General features: G+C 49.8%; 1 protein-coding gene across 1 annotated transcript in view; it reads left to right on the plus strand.

Annotated features, from left to right (window-relative positions):
• PAX2 (paired box 2) overlaps nt 1-8,575 on the plus strand; it is a 90,013-nt gene extending 81,438 nt beyond the window's left edge. Inside the window, exons 9-10 of the mRNA XM_074999806.1 lie at nt 3,702-3,788; nt 5,105-8,575. Of these exons, the coding sequence (XP_074855907.1) occupies nt 3,702-3,788; nt 5,105-5,226 (209 nt within the window). The 3' untranslated portion in view covers nt 5,227-8,575. The remainder of the gene's footprint in view (nt 1-3,701; nt 3,789-5,104) is intronic.
• Nucleotides 8,576-23,129: the final 14,554 nt, after the last annotated feature.

The raw sequence follows: 23,129 nt of genomic DNA on the forward strand, positions 1-23,129 counted from the left end.
CATAACAGCAATATGCTTGCTCTCAGTAATATGTCAAAGCAAAATGAAACAAAAGAAGACAGTTAAACAAAACAAAGTTACGATGACATGAGAAACTTTAAACCAGGCGAGGAAGAATACTCGATTTTGAATAGTTTGTAAACTTTTGCTTGTTGAAAATTCGATTGAAATTTACACATCCCCATGAAATACTTCAATGTAGTCAGAAGCAGCATTTTGAGAGGGAAACAATTCAGCCTAAAAGATTTAAAAGTAGCTATCCTGCAGCAAAGAAATTTCAAGACCAGACTCCAAAGAGAAATTGCTGAGCTACAATTCATCTGCAAATTCAATACCCTCAGCTCAGGATTAAACAAAGACTGTGAATGGCTGGCTAAATACAAAAGCAGCTTCCCCTCTCTTGGAGTTCACACCTCCAGATCTACTGATGACAATACAACTCAGCCTTCCTGACTGAGCTAACCTGGTTATCCCCATCCTTGCTCTGGCCTATTTATACCTGGCCTTGCAGATTTCCAGGACCAGCATCTGAAGAAGTGAGTTAACTCACGAAAGCTCATGCTCTAAACTTTTCTGTTCGTCTATAAGGTGCCACAGGACCCTTCGTTGCTAATTCAACCTAAATGTTTTTGACTGTCTCCTGCTACGTACATCTCTGTTACATCTGTAAAGTCCATCAGTGAGTTTGCAGGTCTATGCTTACTGGGAGATTGGCACTGCAGTGATCGATCCCCCAGGGGTCAACTGAATGGGTCTAGTAAAGACCCACTAAATTGACAGCCAATTTCTCTCTCCTTGACTCTGATACTTTTCTGGATCAAGAAGTGTAAGGGAAGTCAACTGGGGAGTTCCTCCCATCCACTCATCACAGTGGAGACCCCCCACCAACTCAGCTTAAGTTAGTTCGACTCCAGCTACGCTATTCACACAGAGGGAGTGGCATATCTTAGGCAGACATAGCCCCAAAGCCCCAAAAACATAGCCCAAACCTGCCCTTAGGCTCAGTCTGTAGAAAGGGATGGGAGCTCGTAGATCACTAGATGAACCTACCTGCAAAGGGCAGGATTAGGTCATTCAGAGGAGGATTAATAAGACATTATATTAATATTATGCTGATCTGTGCATGATCCAGGATTGAGGGGCTTGCTGCTCAAGTGACAGGGCTCCTGTCTCGCTCCCCCGGCTTAGAGAAACCATCGGCACCAGCCTCAACGCCTTTGTCTGCTGGAGTTGCTCTGCAAAGCCTCTGGAGGACTCTGCAAAAGAAGAAGGGATTTAAAAAGAGCAGCATGGAGCCTGCCAAGGGCTGGTAGCAGCATCGGGGGGAGCATTACACAGAATCCAATGCTGATGAGGAAATTACACTTGTTTCATTAGCGATCGGGGAAGGCAATAGCTCAGTTCCTCTTGGTCACAGTTGAGCTCAAAAGCTCATTATCCTGCTGCATGCATGCTTTCACTCCTCGTCAATAAACACCATTTCCAGCGGCTGCCCTCCCTCCGCCCCAGCTCCCCATGGCTGCGCCAGAGTGGGCCACTTTTGCCTCTACTTAACCTGTGGTTCAGGATCACTGTAAACAGTTTAGGATGACAACACAGGAGCGAGAGAGAAGCCTTGAAATTTCAGAATTCTGCTCTCCCCTGCTGCCCTACAGGGACACGGGCCGTGCTGTCTGAGCCAGCTCGGAGCAGAAATGCTTGTCTGGTTGGCCTTTTCCTTCTCCCTGGGCTAGACTTCTCCCTGGTATTACTCTGCTGAGTAGCCCAGGGCTGTTCCCTATCTCTCTCTGCCTGCCCCCCGTGGCATCCCACTCTCTCTATAGTACAGAGGGTGTGCAGGGCTCCCTCTAGTCTTTTCCACCCATGCACAGAATAAATGCTATGTGCCCTGCCACATGCAAATGTGCAGCACCCGTTGAAAGAAAAAACCCAGCTGCAGGCGCTCTGCTTATCAGCTGGGTGGCATTTGAGCAGCTGCACGGACGCCCAGCTTCCAGGGAGCACTGGTGTCATGACGGTCTCCCATTTATCCATCAGGGTTTCCAAGGCTCAATGTTTCGGGGTCGGAGGCGCACTGAATGGTTGGCATTCAACAGACAACATTTGCCAAAAGCTCCCAGGCTCTGGAACCTGAGATTCCTAACTATTTCCCTATACTCAGCCTGGTCTGCACTAGAAAACTAGGTCAGTCTAACTACGTCAGTGAAGAGTGAGAAAACGCACCTCCCCGAGCAGCACTGTTAAGCCAGTTTAAGCCCCCCCTGTAGCCAGCACTGGTTAGCTACCCTGATGGGCTTACCGACCTGTCGGCATAGGTAGTGTTGTATAGACCAGCCCTCTGAGTAAGAACTACTGTAACTGCAGCATCTCAGACCCCAGAGAGGGGAGGACAGAAGGAGGCAGGTGAGGGGTGTAGCCCCAGACAAAAGTCGACCTGGTGATGATGGCGGCTCCCTTCTGCTATTGTTCTGAATTCTTTAGAAAACCCAACACCACCTTCTCATGGGTAAATCAGGTTGACTCTACGGACTCCGTTCCCACCAGCGCCTCTCATGCTCCTGAGAAGGAAACCCAGGCAAAGATGAGAGAATAATGAATTGAAATCTGTTTGGTAATTGTGTCCAAGGAGTTCCATGGGTCTTCACCCTCCATGCTGTGGAGCTCTAGTAGAGGGCCTGAATGCTTTCTACACCCACTGTTGCTCTCACAAGGACTCAGGGTCCTACAGAGAATAGCCGGCAAGTGGTTATCAGACTGTGCAGACCAGGCACCGTGTCCCGTTGTTCTCTTCCCACTCTGAGAGTTCAGACCTACGTTTGGTCTCATGTGAGTGCCTTCTGTAGGCTCCCGGCTGGCGCTGGCCTTCCCCAGGCAAAGGTGTAGCGGCAAGAGAACTAACTCAAAAGCAGAAAGAACCCAGTTTGCCTTTCAAATCAGAGCAGCATCCGTTGCCTTAGCAATTGGAAAAATCACCTTTTGGCTTGTAACCTGAGGGAGTTGTGTGTGGAAGTCATTGAGGGATGATCAGTGGGTGGCCCGTCACATCAGAGCCACTCTCGTGACTTGGACAGTGCTACAGCAGGGAGAGGAAAGAAAAGGCTGCACGTGTGCATCCCGCTCCACAGCGCACATAAAGCCTCCTGTGAAGTCTTTCTGGTGCTCCCCACCAATAATTTCCTCCTTAACAAACCTTCCCCATTTCAGGAGCCCCGGCCCTGGCCGAAGAACAAAACTGTCCAGTGTGAGTTGCTGTTGGCAGTTCCCTTGGTTTTATCATGGGTCCCGCAATGTTTGTTTTAAAAGCGCTTTTTCAAGGCCCAGCTCCTGGAATCATGGGATTAGGTGCAGGCCTTGTTTTCAAGTTTTTGAAAAAGCAAGTTCCTATCCCTCAAGGTTGCAGACCTGGAAACCAGCCTATCGCCCATTGCTCCGTGCAGACTTGGAAACCAGGCAGCAAAGGAAAAGTAACCCACAATATTTTAAATATTTTAGAAAGCTCCCATGATTCTGAGGGCCCGACTGATGATTGTTGGCAGCACTGCACTTTAGAGAACGGTATGTCCTCTAGATGCTCTTCCAGCTGGGTGAGGAAAGCACGTACACTGGCCTGATAGCCTGGGTCAGATGGGCCTACATGCCAGCTTCGGGGCAGTGCGGACTTCTTTCCCACTGTTTTTCACTTCCCACTTTGTTCCTTGCAGGGAGCGAGTTCTCTGGGAACCCTTACAGTCATCCTCAGTACACAACTTACAATGAGGCCTGGCGATTCAGCAACCCCGCGTTACTAAGTGAGTACCTGCCCGTCTGTACCCCCCTCTCCCCAGCCTCATGCACCTTTTGTACGTCTGTTTTCTGTTCTGTTTGTTTGTTTTCTGCAGTGGGTTTGCTAGCATCTGGCCAGGCTAAAGCTCTCTTCCCTTCCTGACCAGACAGGCCTCTCAGCAGGTGTTTTCATGACATCTATATTTTTCCAATATTGCTCCAATACTCTGCTTCAGGTGGGGGCAGAAATCCACCTAGGCTCCCTTTTCTCCATGGGCTACACCCCTAGTCCATTCCAGACTAGATCGGAAATCCACAGCAGGCTCTCCTTTCTCCCTGGGTGGCCACAGTCCGTACCAAGGGTAATCCACAAGTTCAGCCCACCAGCAGCAACACTCATGATCCGTTGCATCTGGGTCAGTATCTGGGTCCATTTGCTGGTGGCCGGTGGAGTCTGTCCCACAGGGTAAGAGCCACATTGTACCTCATGTTCTCAGAACAATTGAAACCCACTGGGGGAGGGAACAAGAAAAGCTCTCATCTCTGTCCTCTCACGCAGCATTTCCTTGTCTGAGGACAGAAGAGTTGTTGTATGTAAAATAAACAGGCTGTGACTATTCACGGCACATTCGCTCCAGTTTAACAACTGGGTAATTGAGACACATTTTAGCCCAGTCTTGTTAAACCTCAGCAAACGTGATCTTAATAATCAAAACCCACATCCAGTAACCGTCCAGAGGGCATCTGTTCCAAGTGGGACCAAAATCCCAAGGGATGCCGCGCAGGTCAGTTGTTTGGTTTCTCCCCCAGATGTGTCTGGAGATGGCTTTCAGCTCTGTATCACACCCAAGCCCCAAAGGGCTGCTGAATTGCTGCAGTTTAGCTCCTGGGTGCTCCCCGTGAGACACGCTGGCCTCTCAGCCCCTCTGCACAAGGGCCACAGCAGCGTGTCCGAAACATTTTGCCAGCGCTCGGGCATTCGTGATTCCCACAATGCCGGAGGGCAAAAACCAACCAAAGACTCTAGAGCTCACGGTGGTGCGTTCGCTGCAGCCGGTGTCACCGGCCATCGGGCTGGCTGCGGGAGGCTAGCCTCAGCCCCACCCCTTCTGCCCAAGAACCTGCCTCTTGCAGGGGGAGCCAGCACCCCCAGGCCTGCACAGCTCTGCTCGTCACTGCAACACGGCCGGGGGAGAGACCCGTCCTTGAGCCCTTCTCCTTTCGTTCCCTTGTTCCCGTTTCTTCTTTTCTTTTCTTTTCTTTTATTTATTTTTACTGTTTGTCCTTTCAACCAGTCCATTCTTCTCCTGTGTTAACTTTCAGGTTCCCCTTATTATTATAGTGCCACATCCCGAGGCGCTGCACCTCCCACTGCTGCCGCTGCCTATGACCGCCACTAGTTACCATGGAAACCACAGGAAACTGCAGGGCGACAGCTTAGGCCTCCATATTGTACCTGTCTGATCAACTTTCTCCATCCCCGGGAAGGGTGAAGAGAACTGCTCCATCCCCCTCCACGCCCTGCTTTTCTCCTCCTCCTCCTCCTCTTCCGCAGAACGTGCCGGCCCGAAGCGCTTGCATCATCGGACTGAGAAACACACGTCCCCTGCGCTCTGTCCCTCGCTCCGACCCGTCTGCTTGCGTGCACCTAGGGAAGGGCCTGTGGCCAGCTCACCTGCTGCTGTGGGCCTTCAAACCAGCCGGCCAGGCAGAGCCCCACTGATTGTGAAGACTGAGGGGAATTCAAGAAATGCACCCTGCAGCCCTGGGTCATCCCGGTCCCCATTCTCCAGGGAGTGGCAGAGGCAGGGTACAGCGGAGGAGAAAAATCATCTGCGACCCATTGTTCCCTCAGAAACTTTCTTCCATGCTGGATGCTTCAAAATGCTGAGTGACAAACTTGGTTTCAGAGGCCTGCAGGAGCAGTCTGGCTGGCGTGGGGATGACAGCAGAACGACCCACATGTGACACTCGCCAGCCCTTGTCCAGATCGCTCTTGGGTGCTGCATCCCATTCTCGTCCTGAAGCCCCGGCTTCCTGCAGGGGCCCGTTTGAAGGCCGCCCCCAGCATGTTGTGACCTCGCAGCTCGGAGCTGGGTTAAAACACACACACGAACACGATTTCTGTGACACACAATCAGCTCAGACAGGAGGCTGGAGCGACGTCACCCAACCGACCGAGGGAATGAAGAAATATATAAATAGATATATAAATATAACTGTGTTTTTATGCTTTGTCATGAAGGTCTGTAAAAAGGAAAAACGTGAACAAATCCCCAATTTTCTAAAAAAAAAAAAAAAAAAAAAGAAAAGAAAAGAAAAGAAAAAAAGAAAAAAAATCAACAAAAAAATCAAAATAAAAAACCCCTTACAATAATAAACCCAGATCCCCACGCCCGCCTGGCAAAGAAGCTCCTCTGATGTTTGACGCTCCCCTTTCACTCCTGGGTTTCATTTCCTTTCTGTTTTGCACTAAAACGTGATGGTGGAGAGGATAGGAGGCTGGCTGTAGCCATCACCTCCACTTTTCCTAACCCCAGCTCCATTCTCTGGGGAGCAGTGTGGACAATGCAAATGACCAAACGAGCCAGCCATTAAAACGCACCCCAAGGAAGTTAGTTCTTCCGTGCCGGTTGTCAGCAAGCACAGGAAACAAACCCAGGCTCTGGTTCTAACTGCACTTGTGGTAGAAAGGCATGTGGAGGGTTTCATGCAGATCCATTGGATTTCCTGGCAGGCAGCAGAGTTAAGATGGGCATGTTGGGAATTGGCTGGGATTGTTCCTTAGTTCCCTACCCCTTAGGTCCCATGTGCTAAAAACCTTCTTCACCCACACCTGCTTCAGTCCACCTGACAACTCCCTCACCTTAATTCCTGTGCCCTGATCCCTGCAGCCCTGTTACATGGTCTGCTCTGAACTCCCAGTCCCCTAAATCCTACACTCGTGTGATCTGTGCCCTACCCCATTGACAGTCCCTTCACCTCAATCCTTACATGTAGTTATGTGTTCTGTACACCCTAACCTCTCTAGCCCCTGCACCCTTATCCTTGCACCCTCAACCCTATGTCACACAGCATAACGTTCACTCCCCAATGCCTGAATGCTCTTGTAATGATTCTGCAGTGATTCTCTGCTCCCGTTGGCTCTCAAGTGATTGCCAAGCACTGTTTTGCAAAAGGCCGATTGTCAGTGGAACTGCTTATCACTCCTCTATGGCCCGCAACTCAGATGCTGCCGTGCTTTGGACTGACTCTTGCAAAAGGCTCCTGGAAGAACACGTGAATGCAGCTAGAGTCAGTCTCCTGGGCAGCAAGAGGTTTGCTGGTTTCGTGAGGTTGGGGGTAAAAATGAGTGGGCCACTGTCCATGAGCAAAGGCAGGATAGAGTCAATTCACTGAGGGTGGAACTGAACCGTGGAGCAATTTCTGCAACTAGCATTCGTATAAAGCCTGTGGTTCCCAGGCTCTGAGTGACGTGTGTATGGACTCAGCTTTCTGTCTCCAGTGTTAGCATGAAGGCAAGAAAAGTCCTTCAGCAGCAACTGGCTGTATGGGTCCCAAAGACCTCACTCACCCAGAGCTCCTTTCAGCACTTGCACAGCCCTGGCTGACCCATGGAAACGTGGTCTGCAACGGGGTGTCCCAGCCTGCGAAGAGGGAGTGTTTATGTTTACACAGAAGATAAGGGCCTAAAATCTGTTATGGTAAATCTTGAGTATCCCCAGTGGTCAACAGAGGTAGTCCCCGTGCCACTAAGTCAATGGATTGCTCCACATTCAGTACTCTTGAACCCATGGAAGTCAATGGAGACATGGTGAAGCCCCACAGGAGTCAATGGAATTTATCCAGATTTAGATCAGTGTGACTAGGTCCAGAATTTTGCCTGTTGTCTCAGTGAATCCCAAATATAAAACGAGACACCGGTTAAAAAAAATCCCCTCGGTTTGTCCCCACGTACTAGATACATGTCGGGCCATAAGCCATGATGGCTCTATTTGATAAGTCTCCCAGTAACATCTCTGATCTCTTGTCCAGAATCCAGCTTCAGCCACAATGTGTTCAAGGCCAGTGGTAGCTGGTCCCTGACAACTAGTGTAACCCAGGGGCTGGAAAACATGAGACTGATACCCCTCACCTGAGAGAACCTGCAGTTCACAGCTAGCCACTGAGAAGGGTCCCACTGTCACAATGGCATTTCCTAGCGAGACGAGACGGGCTGGGAAGACCAGAGCTGGTTGACTCAGACATGGCTGGCTTAATTTGATGCTCAGAGAGCCAATGTCGTAACTGGTTTAATTCCACTGGTACATGGGGACTTCCCCCATCCATTGCTCTGGCCTGGAAAGTTTAGAAGCCCAGGAAGTGGGTTTGATCAGGAAAACAGAAGGACAGAGCAACATGCAAAGGACCAGACAGTCTTATCCTCTTCCACCACCTCCCTCGTAAAACCCCATGCGAATGTACTGAATTACATTTGCCAAAGAGTTTCTTGTGTTGGTTGTTTTGAGTTACAGTCGGTGGATGCATTGTAAAGCAGTATTATAGCTAAAGTCTAGTAGCTGACAATGGGGATTTATGTGGTGATATTATGCAGAAGAAAACCATCAATATTCGTATAGATTCCATTAGATTGGACTATGCAGAAAATGCAAAAATTCTACCAATTATTTAATATTATGTTATTTGCAAAAACCATTGCTGCTTTGTAGGAAGATAATGTGTGTAATGTGAAGGCAATTCCTCTTGTATATAAGTTCATCTCCATCTTCATCATGGTAGTTATTAAAACAGCCTCGTCTCATCCTGTACATAAGGAACGCGCTGTCTGTACTGTGCAAGTCTTGTGCTCACGGAAAACAAAACTATCTGTTCAATAAAGCACAGCACAAACCCAGAACCTGAGGGAACAGCCAAACTGGGGGTGGCACCTTCCCCAGGAGCCTGGGAGTTGGTTTATTTTAGGTGGATTTTTTTTTTCATTTTTCTTCAAAAATATAACAAAAAAAAGTTTGGAAGGAAAAAATCACTATGCAAAATCCAGCTAAACCTGTCGCTGTGTTTCACATCTCTTCTCCATTCTTTTCTTTCCTTCCCTTGTTCTACGTTCTTTTCCTCCCCCTGCTTTCAGTTCTCTTTATTTCTGTCCCCAACTCCTTCTGCTACTCTGTCATTTCTAGGCCACCCTCACTTCCAGAGAGGACTGGAATTCCCAGTGGTGTAAGCAGATGGCTGAACTTGGACTCCTGAGGTTTAGGCTCGGCCCTGCGTAAATGCCATCAAAGCACCTCACCTTTCTGCCTCTCAGTTCCCCACCTGTCAAATAGGCACAATAATACTTCCATGCTTTACAGAGGTGGGGTTGAATGTGTTAAGCTTGGCCCAGTGCTTGGAGGCCCTTGGGTAGAAAGTTCTGTGGAAGTGTAAAGTGTCATTGCAATCACAATGATTTCTACTGCTGCCGTCCCCTCTCCTTTCCCACTCCTCTCCATGGTCATTCCTTTCTTTACTCCTCTCCTCGCTCTCGCCTGGCTTTTCCAGGCACGCTGCGCACCAGTGCCGTGTTTACAGCTGCCATCAGGCCAACCACAACAGTGGCGCAACCTAGTTTTTTCTTTCAGGGGAAAGAATGCCACAAGCTCTTGCAAATGACATGTGCTTTGGTGGAGGGGCCGAGCAGCACAGCGTTCAGAACCGGGTAACACCCGAGGCCTGTTCTCTCAAGTTCCTGTGTCTTCTCATTAACTCCCCTCTGTTTAGGGGCCTCGGTGGGATGTGGGCAGGAATGAAGGGACAAGGCTATTAAAGCGACACCACTTATGCCCTGCAAGTGTGAGGCCGTCCTCCCTGGGTGTGCTGAGATGGGGCCATGTCTGCATGCTTTCGGGCCTGTCTCTGTCACTGAGCCACACACCCAGCAAGGCTTCAGAGGTAATCACAACATGAAGGCAAGGGAATAATCCCACCCCGCCTCAAACAAGCTTGCACCCCTCTCTCTTTGCAAGTGTTGTTCTGGGTACAGGTCCCCTGTCCCCCAAAGAAATCTTGTTTTGCTGAACCGTTGAGAACAGCCTTTTTTGCCCAAAGGTTACACGGCTGCCTGTGGGCAGAAACAATAGCCAGGTCTGGCCTGCTCAGGACAGACTGGATGAGGGTTTGTGTAGGACCCACCCACACCCCTGCAGTGGGCTCCTCCGTCAGGTCTGGGAAGGCATCAAGGATTTGGAAGGCAGGAAAAGGATCAACTAATGAGAGAACCGATAACCCAATCAAACCAGAACTGGAGCTAGGGATGGCCACCCTGAGGATGCTGGGTGGGAGAGGAGGCCACCGCCAGGCATAAGGTCTTACCTGCTCGAGGCTGTTGCAGTCATTCTTGGCTTTTCCCCATAGCTTCAAGTCTGTCTCAATCTTTTCTCCTTTCTCCTCTTCTCCCCTCCCTCCACCTTTTTTTTTTTTTTTTTTTTTGGTGTGTGCGCACATGAGAAATAAAAACAATTTTTTTTTGTATGTCACCCTGATGGCTCCTGGCTGGTTTCTCTCGCTCGCTTGCCAGCAGATTCACCCCCCTCCCCCCGCCGGGTTTGCCCTGCTCCCTGCACCAAGCACCCTGGGGGCACCCTGTAAACAACAGCCTTCACTGCTGCTAACCATCCCGCTGCTTGGTGAAAGGCGTCATACCCACACCGGCAACGTGTCCTGCCTCTGTGAGTGGCTGTACGTTAACCGTCCAGAGTGAGTCCCAAGTCTCAGCCAAAGCGGTTGACCAGAGTGGGCGGCATTTGCAAAGTCTCCATAGAAGGGAGGGTGATTGACAGCTGTGAGAGCTGACCTCTGCTCCGCTCTGCTCTGCTCACAGACAGATGCTTTATGGCCATGAGTGGAATCCCTCTAGCCTGCTGGTTTTCTGCACCCTCCGCTCTACTCTGAATCTACCTGGGCCAGCAGCAAAATTTAATGCAAGGTCCTTAATAGCTCAGTCACCAGCTTTCATGCCCATCCTCTGCAGGAGAAATAGCTGTATGTCATTTTGAGGAGCACCATAAACGGGCCAACTCTCGAGCTGTTTACTCAATGTTTCCTCCGGCATCAGAGCAACATGAAGTCCAAGGGCGTTTAGTGTAGCACAGACCGAGGCAGGCAATGTGCTTGCAATTTGGCCCAAAGAGCTTTGCACCCACATTTTTTATGCTTCTTTAAATTGTTCTTGTTAACATTCAATGTCCCAGAGCCTTAGTAGATGTAAATTTGCACAGTTCCATTTACCCCAAGGGCCCTGGTCTCCAGCTTATGCAAGGCAGCAGAGGTCCTGTGAAGGCTGGGGAGAAAGGCTTTTGTGACACTCTTTTGGCTTTGGATGTTGCCATCCAAACAGGGGTCTTTGCTTCACTTCAAACTTTGTTTTCTCCAGAATATGCTTTCTTCGGAGAATGCCCATTTATCGAAACTGACGAGGTTTCAACAGATCTGTTCGGTAGATGCCAAGGCAGAGGCCCAGTGCCTCCAGGCTGGCCCAGAGCCAGCATGCCAGGCCCTTTCATAGAATCATAGAAGAGTGGGACTGGAAGGGACCTTGAGAGGCCATCGAGTCCAGCCCCCTGCCCTCATGGCAGGACCAAGCACTTTCTAGACCATCCCTGAAAGCCATCTATCTAACCTCTTCTTAAATATCTCCAGTGATGGAGATTCTACCACCTCCCTTGGCAATTCGTTCCAGTGTTTGATCACCCCGACAGTTAGGAACTTTTTCCTAATGTCCAACCTGAACCTCCCCTGCTGCAATTTCAGTCCATTGCATCTTGTTCTATCCTCAGAGGCCAGGAAGAACAAGTTCCCTCCCTCTGCCTTATGACACCCTTTTAGATACCTGAAAACTGCTATCATGTCCCCCCTCAATCTTCTTTTTTCCAAAACAAAACAATCCCAATTCTTTCAGCCTTTCTTCATAGGTCATGTTCTCTAGACCTTGGATCACTCTCGTTGCTCTCCTCTGGACCCTCTCCAATTTCTCCACATCCTTCCTGAACTGCGGTGCCCAGAAGTGGACACAATACTCCAGCTCAGGCCTGACCAGCGCAGAGTAGAGCGGGAGAATGACTTCTCGTGTCTTGTTCACAGCGTACCTGTTAATGCCTCCCAGAATCATGTTTGCTTTTTTTGCAACAGCATCACACTGTTGACTCATATTTAGCTTTCACGAAGAACTTTGTAAAGTTGGGGTTTTGTTCCAGATCAGAACAAGACCAGATGGGAAAATTCAAGGTCCTCCACAATATGAAACAACCTTTCTCTGCACAGCTTCAGGGGTTGGGAATCCACACAGGCACAAGCGATCTAGGGCACAGGGCTGGGGTTGCCACACCCTCTGGCTTGAAGGGGTTTCTATCATATGCAGGGGTTACAGTTTAGTTCAATGGCTCTCAGCCCCCACACTACACACATTGTTCCAGCCGCCCTGCACCCAGGTGTGAGAACTTGGAAATATACCTGACTGCAAACAAAGGAAACTGACCAGATAAGACACTCATCTCTGACAGAGAGTGTTAACTAAGAGTCAACACCCCATGTCGCTGGTGAAAAGGAAAATGGACTTTCACATTTCACTGTTTTAATACTAGACCTAGATTTCCAAGGCCAGTCTGCTCAGCTAGTGTCTGATCATTCATGTTGCACAGAACAAAACAATTCACTCTGTATTTCCTGCCTATAGTCCTGAAATCACAGCTGACCTACAGCATAGCGTTGAGAAAGAACAGCCAGCCTTGCGAGCTGTTCTAGACGGGAAAAAAAGAAACACCAGCAATCCCCCAATTCTGCCACGTTCCTGTACACTGTGCAGCCCTCTACCGACCCCACAGCAGCCCACATCCATTCTCAAGGGCTAGGACCTACACAGTATGAGTAAGGGCAGTGTTCCCTGTGAAAATTACAGAATCCTAGGGCTGGGAGGGACCTCAGGAGGTCATCTAGTCCAGCCCCCTGCCCAAAGCAGGATCAACCCCAACTAAGTCATTCCAGCCAGGACCTTGTCAAGCCAGGACTTAAAAAACCTCCAGGGATGGAGAAACCACCACCTCTCTAGGCAACACATTCCAGTGCTTCACCACCCTCCTGGTGAAGTAGTTTTTCCCAATATCTAGCATACACCTCCCCTTCTGTAACTTCAGACCGTTGCTCCTTGTTCTGCCATCTGACGCCACTGAGAACAGCCTCTCTCCAACCGCTTTAGAGCTGCCCTTCAGGAAGTTGAAGGCTGCTATTAAATCACCCCCAAGTCTTCTCCTTCTGTAAACCAAACAAGCCCAAATCCCTCAGCCTCTCCTTATAGGTCTTGTGCTCCAGCCCCTTAACCATTTTTGTTGCCCTCTGCTGAACCTGCTCCAGCACATCCACATCCTTTTTCTATTGGGGGGCCCAAAAGTGGACGCAATATTAGAGATGTGAACGTTGGGTGCCCATGTGGCCATTCAGGAGAGAGTCAACTGCCGCCCAGCAGATTAGCAGAGCGCACACCACTGGGTTTTGTTTTAATGGGGGGTGCACATTACACATGCTTTGGTGTGCCTAACAAAATTTATTCTGCACATGGATGGGAAAAAATCATCATCTGGATGCAAAAAGAAGAGGGAACATTGAGTAAGGGCGTTGGAATCAGAGCACCCGTAAGGAGAGGGCTGACATAAGGGATTGCACAACGGTGGCCGAGCCAATGAACTCCTTTTTTATAACTACTTGGAGCTGACAAAGAGGCATTTGGACCCTTTGGACCTGACAACAGCCCTATGAAGAGATTCGAATATGGAGCAGGTAACAGACTGGTCCTAGCCAACCTGTCCCCATGGGATGCACCTGCGGGTATTTAGTTAGCTAATAAATTTTGTCCCACAGGCAATCCATTCTGGAAACCCACACCACTGGGGAGGATGGAAGAAAAGCAGATAAGGTGGCTCATCTTCTACAGGAAAGCAGAATGCTCCTGCTAATGAGCAGCTTGCATGTGGCCAAGGAACTGCCCATGGGTCAGCACAGAGGACCTGCCCTCACCCTCCCACCAGGGTTGTCAAGTTCAATCATTTCAAAGTCACAAGCCTGGCCTGCTGGAAGCCACAAGCTCGGGCAAAAACCCACCACGGTGGGTTAAAATTGTGTGATTTTTTTAAAAACCCACTTGTTGAAAGGAAGGCCACACGTAAGCCTGCAAATATTGTGAATCGCACACACGACTCATGAGACTGGCTGAAAAAGTGTGAGCTTGTGGGGTGGATTTTTTTTAGCCAAAAAAAGGGATACCTTTTTCCCTCCAGGTTTGAGCCTGTAGGAGAAGCCACCCCCACTCTAAGGCACGTGCTTCACTCCAGGCTCTAGATTTAATGTTAAATTCTTACCATAGAAGCTGAGGAAAGGGCATTCCACTTACTAGCACCTCACTCCTAGGATGAGGGGTTTGTCAGTCTGTCCTGCTCCATCCCCAAGCCTCATTGTCTTGGGCCCCCTCTCCCGCTTAAACAGCACTGTCAGTCCCATCAGCAATCTCCCCTCCCTCCACCCAGGCTTCTGTCCCACCCCCATTGTCCATCCACATGACTTCACCATCCACATGGGCCCTGGATTTCTGGGCCCCTCTGTCCACTCGTCCGGCCTCTCACAATTCTTCCTGCATCCAGCATGAGTCCCCTAAAGACACGACAGTGCGGTTTTCTTTGTTTTCTTCTCCACAATGCAGTTTGGGGTTAACCAAAATCATTCTTGAATTTGGCAAACAGGTTCAAGTGGGAAATAAAAATAAAGAGGAAGAATTCTGGAAAAAGTCAAAATATTTTATTTAAGTGTCTGGCTTTTCCCCTCATACTTTAGGTATGGTTAGCAACAAAGAAAAGTGGTTAAAAATATCACAGACAAAACGCTGGCTTTCTTGCGAACCTTTGTTCAGCCTGAAATGGCACCTTCTGGGGAGAGCAATGTTATTTGGGCGAGAGAAAAAAAATGAAAACGTCTTGCTTTGTGTCAAATCAAAACTAATTTTATTTTTCAGGCTTTGCCACTTGCACTACAGTTAATCAGAAAGTCCTAGGTCGTGACCCTACGTGTAGGACCACTGCGCTTGTACAGGATGGTGATTTATTTATCTATTTTTGTCATCAACAAAGTTCTGTTCGAAAAAAAGAAATTCCGATGAGGCTGCAAACCCAAGCTCCCGAACTCTACCAGAGGGCAGAATTAAACGAGACTGGAGAGAACCCTGGACAATGTCCTGTAAGGAACAATCCGCCTTTGGCAAGGAGATGAACTAAACCGCTCTGTCGTCCTTTTCCCATCTTTGACTTTGCTGATTCTGCCAATAACGCAGCTCGGCATTACCTGACTTAGCTTTGCAGTCACAGCAGTGAAAGACGGCTCTTTGGGCAGCCATGTACACGCATGCAAATGCATGAAAATGGATGACAAACCTACATAGCACTCACTTTGCCCTGGGGTAAATGACTGTGAAGGATTAGACCCTCTCTCTCCCCAGCACCCCCGACTCTCAGCTGGTTCTAATTCAATTTCTCTGCCTATTGTTTACTTCTCCGCTCCCCTGTGAAGTGTCAAATGCTGATGTTCCGTCAGCCTCGAACTGTCGTTTATATTTGTCATTCAGTCCTTGTTAAAAAATAAAACAGGCCTGTGCCTGCCTGGGCGCGCTCTGCCTGGGAATTCCCTGTGGTAAAATTAGTCCGTTTAGATGGAAAGTTTTGTGTCACTCCCCTGTCTAAATTGGCAGATCTGGCTCTTTTGCAAAAACCAATAAACTGTGAACCTTGATGCATCTGTCAATCAAACGCATCTTTCACAGGCAAAGCCAGACAACAACAAAAGCCGAACGGGCTCTTCCCATTGGCCCTTCTCATTTAGGCATAGCAGGAGGCACCTGTCACTCCTCTGGCTCAGCCCTGTGGAGAGCATCTCTCTGAGTACAGAGCCAGGAATCCCTCTTGGTGGCTGGGGCTTGGGAGGAGGGAGGGGGGGAGTTTGCCTTTTTCAGCTTCAATAAAAGCTGTGGCTCGTCCCTGTCCTCCCGGCCCTGGGGTCTCCCTCGGCTTTGTTCCATACATCATTTCCCGTGTAGTAAATTACAGCTGCGACCCCTCAGCCCAGGCAGATTTACCGGTGAGGGAGAAAGCCTTGCTAGTCTCTTTAATCTGGCAGGCTGCAGCATCCGCAAACGGTCCCCGTGTGGCTTCTGGCTTTGAAGTCGGGAGGCAATCCCAGGAAAGGGGGTAAAGGTATTGGATGAGCTGGTGTTAGGAGGAGCTGGATTGGGAAGAGCTCGACAATGATCCCTCCTCTGTAGCCACATGTCAGCTACTGCCCTCCAAATGCCGGTGGCAGCCCTTCCCCTGACATGAGCCCCAGGTTCCGCCAGCTCCCCTGGGGGTGCGGATTCTCCACCTCTTGCCAGGCTCCCAGACGAGTGGGTGTCTAGCCGAAGCAGAAGTCCTGGCTCAGTGGAGATGCTACAAGGGGAGGTTCTCGGGTCCATCCGGCAACACTGCTGCTGGTTTCATTGCGTGTCCCTCGACCTTTGTGGTATTTGCTGGGTTAGTCTGAAAGGGAGCTGGCTGCACCAGGGCATAGCCCTGCCATCACAGGCAGCCGGCCCTTTGTCAGTCCAGGATAATCTGTGCATTGTCTCCTCCGCCATGCTCATTTTGCCTGCTGCTGTCCCCCAGGCAGAAACACCTTCTGAACCATCCACAACGACTCCCTTCTGAAAGGAGCTATTCCCTTACTTCTGTCCAGCCTGCATCTCAGCCCCCTTTGAGCTGGTTAAGCTATCAGCATATGCCTATACGCCATGGACACTCCTTGGCCAAGGAGGGCGGATTTGACAAGCAGTACAGGGTGTCTCACCTGCCAGAGGCTGAACCTGCAGCCTCCTTAGGACCCCCAGGTCCAGCAAGTCACACAAGTGTCAGGAAACATTCAACTACGTTCATCATCATCAGTCCCTTGACCAAGGTCATTGGGGCACCTTCATGACAACGTTCTTTATAGCGTCTCTCCATTTTTGGCGGTCATTTGCCAATTCTTGAGTTGCGGCGAATCTCATCCCTGTCCATTCTTTAATGTTGTCCATCCATTGCTTTTTCTGTCTGCCATGTCTCCTTTTACCATTGACTGTGCCTTGCAGTATGGTCTTGGACAGGCCTGATGCTCTCATTGTGTGTCCATACCATCTTAGCTTGTTCTTTTTCACTCTGGCTAGTAGGTCGTGATGAGGTCCTATTGCTGAGTTGATGATGTTTCTGACCTCTTCGTTACTTATACGTGCCATGTAGGGGATGTTAAGACACTTGCGGTATAGCCTCATTTCGAGGGCCTTGATCTTGCGCTCTAGTGCTGCTGTCAGAATCCAGGTCTCGCAAGCATATGAAAAGATGGAGTGTACAAGAGCTTGCATGAGCCTTACTTTTGACTTTAGGGACATGTTTTTGTCTTTCCAGATTGGTTTTAATTTTGCCATTGCTGCGGTTGTTTTTGCTGTTCTGGCGAGTAGTTCTGGTTTTGTACCGGCATCGAGACGATTGACCCTAAGTATTTAAATTGTTTTACTTCTTCCAATTTCTGTTGTTTCATGGATATTTGTGCGGATCTACCCCTAGGATTGCTGGTCATGAGTTTTGTCTGTTCTGCGTTTATTTCCATGCCATATATTGTTGAAGTTTTATCTAGGCATTTAACAAGGTTATCTAGTTCTTTTTCACTCCCTGCCAGTCCAACAATGTCATCTGCGAAACGTAAGTTGGTCATAGATTGACCCCCAACTACATTAAAGGGTGGCAAAATCCAAGACTCAAACTGGCTCGTCCAACATGGAACTATTCAGTGAGACTCACAGCCACGGATGCCCGGGAGGACAAGACGTTCCCAAGATTCAAAAGGGGGTTGAAGATGAGTGACAAGACTCTCTCCAAACTAGTGCTAAGAAACTTTGGGAGGGTTATTAGATCTTGCGCTTCTGGGCTTCTGTCGGGGTCTGGCTATTTCAATTGGGAAGAATCCTAATGCAGGAGGCAAGTTATCTTCCCCACCTGCCCTCTCTGGGGCTCCTGCGCCTGGCTCCAAGGCTGTTGATGCTGGCCGCTCCGTGGCACAGGAAAGTGGGCTGGGGGGGCCTCTGCTCTCATCCCACTTTGTTCCTAACGCAGGGCGAGGGACCTCCGGCAATAAGCGCTCGCAGCAGTCAGTTCTCCGGCCCATGCCGACTCCGGTGTCTAATTTGCTAGCCTTCTATCCGACTCTCTCTGGCTATTTGTCCCCAGTGGTCTACACTCCTTGTGCAGCTCACTTGGCATCTGTGCTATCAAGTCACTTCCACTCTAATGGATGCTTTTTTCAACCCTACAACGGACCTTCACCTCTGTTTCAAACTACAGGTTCTACTTGCCCTTTAAGAACATAAGAAAGGCCAGACTGGGTCAGACCAAAGTCCATCTAGCCCAGTCACCTGTCTTCTGACAGCAGCCACTGCCAGGTGCCCCTGAGGGGACGGACAGAACAGGGAAGCACCAAGTGGTCCGTCCTTCGCTGCCTACTCCCAGCCCCCGGCAAAGAGAGGCTAGGGACACCATCCCCACCCATCCTGATTAATCATAGGCTTATAGAAGACTGGGGTTCCAAGAGACCACAGGAGGTTACCTAGCCCAACCCCCTGTCCACAGCAGGACCAATCCCAACTACACCATCCCAGCCAGGGCTTTGTCCAGCCGGGCCTTAAAGACCATTAAGGGTGGAGAGTCTACCATCTCCCTGGGAAACCCATACCAGCACTTTGCCTCCTCGTAGTGAACTAGCTTTTCCTGATTTCCAACCTAGACCTCCCTCACTGCCCCTTGAGACCATCGCTCCTCATTCTGTCATCTGCCATCCCTGGGAACAGCCTGGCTCCACCCTCTTTGGAATAACCCCACCCCAACACCATGAGACAGTTGAAGGCTGCTATCAAATCCCCGCTTGCTTGTCTCTTCCGCAGACTAAATAAGCCCAGTTCCCACAGCCTCATCTCCTAACTCATGTGCCCCAGCCCTGGAATCATTATTGTTGCCCTCTGCTGGACTCTCTGCAATTTGTCCGCATCCTTCCTGTAGGGGGGGCCCAGAACTGGGTGCAGTACCCCAGCTGCAGCCTCACCAGAGCACTGATTTCTTGTGGGGACTCTTCTGATGTACCTTATAAAGAAACTGGCATTTGTGACCCAATGGGCCAGAGCCCCACATGCCTCAAACTTCTGCATTTCCACTGAGTTTAGTGAAACAATGTCCCTGGACACCCGAGCGCTCCTGGCTGATTCTACACAGTCTGAGCACAGGTCTCTTTGACTCTTCTTTAATACCCACCACATAAATCAGTACCAGAGGTGTGGCCGTGTTCGTCTGTGTCTTCAAAAACAACAAGAAGTCCTGTGGCACCTTGTCGCCTAACAGATATTTTGGAGCATTAGCTTTCATGGGCAAACGCCTGCTTAATCTGTCAGGTGTCACAGGACTTCATGTAAATCAGGTGTCCGAAGCCAGGGGAGTTCCACCCCTGTACAAAGGGGGCTACAGGAGACTGGAATCCGGCTTAAACTTTTCAAGTTCATTGCCACGGGGCAGATTCATAATCAGATCTTAAGGCCAGAAGGAACCACTGTGATCCTCTAGTCCAACGCACGCCCCAGGATTCCCCTGCATTAATTACCACGTCTATGCTCCTGGATATTATTTTTTTTTCAGAAAAACATTCTAGCTGAACTACAGCTGGCTCTTGTGATGACGAGCCCACCATCTCTTGGTAAGTTATCCCCGGTAACAACTTGGGCCTATTTCTAGATTGAATTTGTCTACAGGCCATATGCAGCCCTTAGATCTTTTTATACCTTTGTCTGCTCGTGTGAAGAGCCCTCAGCTATCAAATTTCTCTTCCCCACATAGGCACTATGGCCTATGACAGTGTTGCCGCTTAACCTTCTTTAAGCTAAACACTGATGATCTGTCTTCTGAGATCAAACCTGCTCGTGCTTTGATGGCTGTTACCAAGAGCATCTCAGCGCCTGTACAATGCCCGTGTATTAGAGAACGCCATCAGGCAGATGCTTCTGTTACACAGACTTTGTTACCAGCCCAGTTCTTCTTCCACATGCCCTGTTCTGGAAGGATCCCCCAGGTACACCACTTGCTTTCCCCAACGCCCACGCGCTTATCTGTGTGACGTGTAACAGGGAAAACTTGTACCCCGTTTGCTGTTTGTTTTTGTTAGTACCTAGGCCGTATTGTAGGGTGCTGGACAAACACTTAGAGCCCTGTGCTGAAGAGTTCACAACTTAAATCCCATCAGCAATCTTTGGTGATCAGTCCCCTTTTTAAGCCAAGACCCCTGAAGCCTATAAGGATATATTAGCCTATCATAGAATCATAAGATGCTAGGACTGGAAGGGACCTTGAGAGGTCATCGAGTCCAGCCCCCTGCCCTCATGGCAGGACCAAGTACTGTCTAAACCATCCCTGATAGACACTTATCTAACCTCTTCTTAAATATCTCCAGAGATGGAGATTCCACAGCCTCCCCAGGCAATTTATTCCAGTGTTTGACCATAAGGAACTTTTTCCTAATGTCCAATCTAAACCTCCCTTGCTGCAAAGCCCATTGCCTCTTGTTCTATCCTCAGAGGCCAAGGAGAACAAATTTTCTCCCTCCTCCTTATGACACCCTTTTAGATACCTGAAAACCGCTATCATGTCCCCCCTCAATCTTTTTTCCAAACTAAACAAGCCCAATTCTTTCAGCCTTTCTCCATAGGGCATGTTCTCTAGACCTTTGATCATTCTTGTTGCTCTTTTCTGGCCCCTTTCCAATTGGTCCACATCTTTATTGAAATGCGGTGCTCAGAACTGGACACAATACTCCAGCTGAGGCCTAACCAGCGCAGAGTAGAGTGGAAGAATGACTTCTCATGTCTTGTTCACAACACATGTTAATGCATCCCAGAATCATGTTTGCTCTTTTTGCAATGGCATCACACGGTTGACTCATATTTAGCTTGTGGTCCACTATAACCCCTAGATCCCTTTCTGCCATACTCCTTCCTAGACAGTCGCTTCCCATTCTGTACGTGTGAAACTGATTGTTCCTTCCCAAGTGGAGCCTAGCTTATATATTTTATTTTTGTAGCCTAAGCCTCTATTATATATTTGCTCTTATTTGGGTTTTTTTTACCCTTTACTGTTATTTTCTTTGAGCAGTAATGTAGGAGGCCTACAGGGGTTATATGTTGTAAAACGTTAGCTTAAGCTAAGGCTGTGGGCATTTGGAAAGTTTTATGTCACTATCAAAAAAAGAAAGCGTCCCTTGGCCCTGGGGAGTTATCAGTTGCCCTAGGTTACTTTAGCCCAACTGTAGGCATATGAGAGCAAGGCCAGGCAGGGCAGAATTTAAACAGGGCCTGTTGGCCCAATCAGCCCACCCCAGCTCACCTGAGGCCAGTGTCAGGCCTGGAAGCGTATAAAGTGAAGGAAGCCAGCCCAGTTGGAGGCTGACCAGCCAAGGGGCAGGAGCTGGCTCTGAGGCAGCAGGCCAGAGCCGCCACACGGTTGGCTGCTGGAGGGCAGAGTCCCAGGCACAAAGGGGGAGTCCCCGAGGGAACCCCTCTTCTGCCAGAGGAGAAACTAGGCTCTCAGGGCCATGCCCCAGACTAATCCGATAGACTCTTGGGTGGGGCTGAAGACCCAGGCCCCAGCAAAGGGGCCTAGCCACTAGGCCACCCTGTCACCAGGGCCAGCTGAGGGTGGCCGTTTTGTATTTTATGTGCTAACCAAATGTGACTAGACTGTAAAGGGTACACACCTAATTGGGGGATGAAACTAGCACCCTACTTTAAATATGCATAAAATATCACACTGCTGCCCTATTAACAACCTTCAGCAATGGGCAATTGGGGCAACATACCCCCTAACAGCCTCAGTAGCCTTGGCCTTTCCTGTGCCATCAAGAGAATGGTTAATCCAAGGGGGTCGTAACATTTGGGCAGCACATAAAATACAAAAAGGCCACCCTCAGCTGGCCCTGGCCACTGGAAATTCAATGCCGCCCCAGGGCTACGAGCCAAACACAGGCGCCAGCCAAGTCCAAACTTCCAGAAGCAAACAGCATCGACCTAACTCTGCTCCACTCCCACCCTTAGCCCAACACCCATTGACTTCAGCAGCAGAGGAGTTAGGCCAACAGTGAGTGCTTTGGAAAATGCCACCTCCCTTGCGGAGAAGGGTGGCGTGAGGACCGGCTGATGCGTGGAGCTGCTGATGATGCTGCAGGCCTGGGGTTCGACACTGGGGCCGAAGATTACACAAAGGCCTCCCAGTTGCATGGCAGAGAGACCAGCAACTTAATCTCCCTCGAGGTGCCAAATCGTTCCCTCCCTGTTGCAGTTCTACCTCTTTGCACGCTGCGCCCATAGCTCCCTGCTTGGTACGTACCCTAAAACCTAACAGCCAGAAAAGCTGCTTGTGGTCACCTGGCCTGACCTGCTTGCACAGACCCGACTGAGAACCTGTATGTATGTCCCTGGCCTACAGGAAGAGGTTTCCCTAATGCCAGTTACGGTGACAATCCTGTTCCCTTATTGGCCAAAACCTGGATGACCTGAAAGAACGCAGAGGCTGAGCTTGTTGAAGGCCAACCCCAACTAGCGGCAGCCCAAGTCCCCTGGCTGGCTTTGCCAGTCGTGGCCAGGAGGGGTATCTTGGGGCTATCCACACTGTTAGGGTGACGGGGTGTGCTGTGCTGGAGGGGAGCCACTCTTGGGAGAGGACTGCATTCTAAGGGTTAATGTGAATCCCCCCGAGACCCCGCTCAAGCCGGGTGCAGGAGTGGGGGCTAGGAAGGCCAGCGCAGAGGTCTGGGTCTAAGCCTGGAAGTCCATCGGGAAAGTTATTTCGTCTTTTGTCGGTCCTCCAGCCCCTGGTGTCAGCCGTGGCGAGGAGCCGTCCGGAGGCAAACGCCCGCCCCCTTTTCACAGTCACAAGCACCAGGCTGGGCTGTGGGAGGGAGCAGAAGCGAAATCAAATTTTATTTTTCTCCCAAAATGACCACCTCCTTTCTCCTCCTCCTCCTCATCTCCCTGTCCACCCCCACCCTGTCCATCTCTCCTCGCCACCGCCCCCCCGCCCCCCGCCACTCTCCAGCACTGTCAACCCAAACACATGATAAATTGCCCTGTCAACAGAATTCATTCAGGGACCAATTAATTCCACAGAAATGAACCAGGAGCCATCAGTTGCTGAAAAACTCCAAGTGCAGGGAGCGAGGAAGCCAGCTTCACCAGCTCTGCGAGTGAGAGAGGCTTGGGAAGTTAG

This window comes from Carettochelys insculpta, chromosome 7 (assembly GCF_033958435.1).
Source record: "Carettochelys insculpta isolate YL-2023 chromosome 7, ASM3395843v1, whole genome shotgun sequence".
Lineage (NCBI taxonomy): Eukaryota > Metazoa > Chordata > Testudines > Carettochelyidae > Carettochelys > Carettochelys insculpta.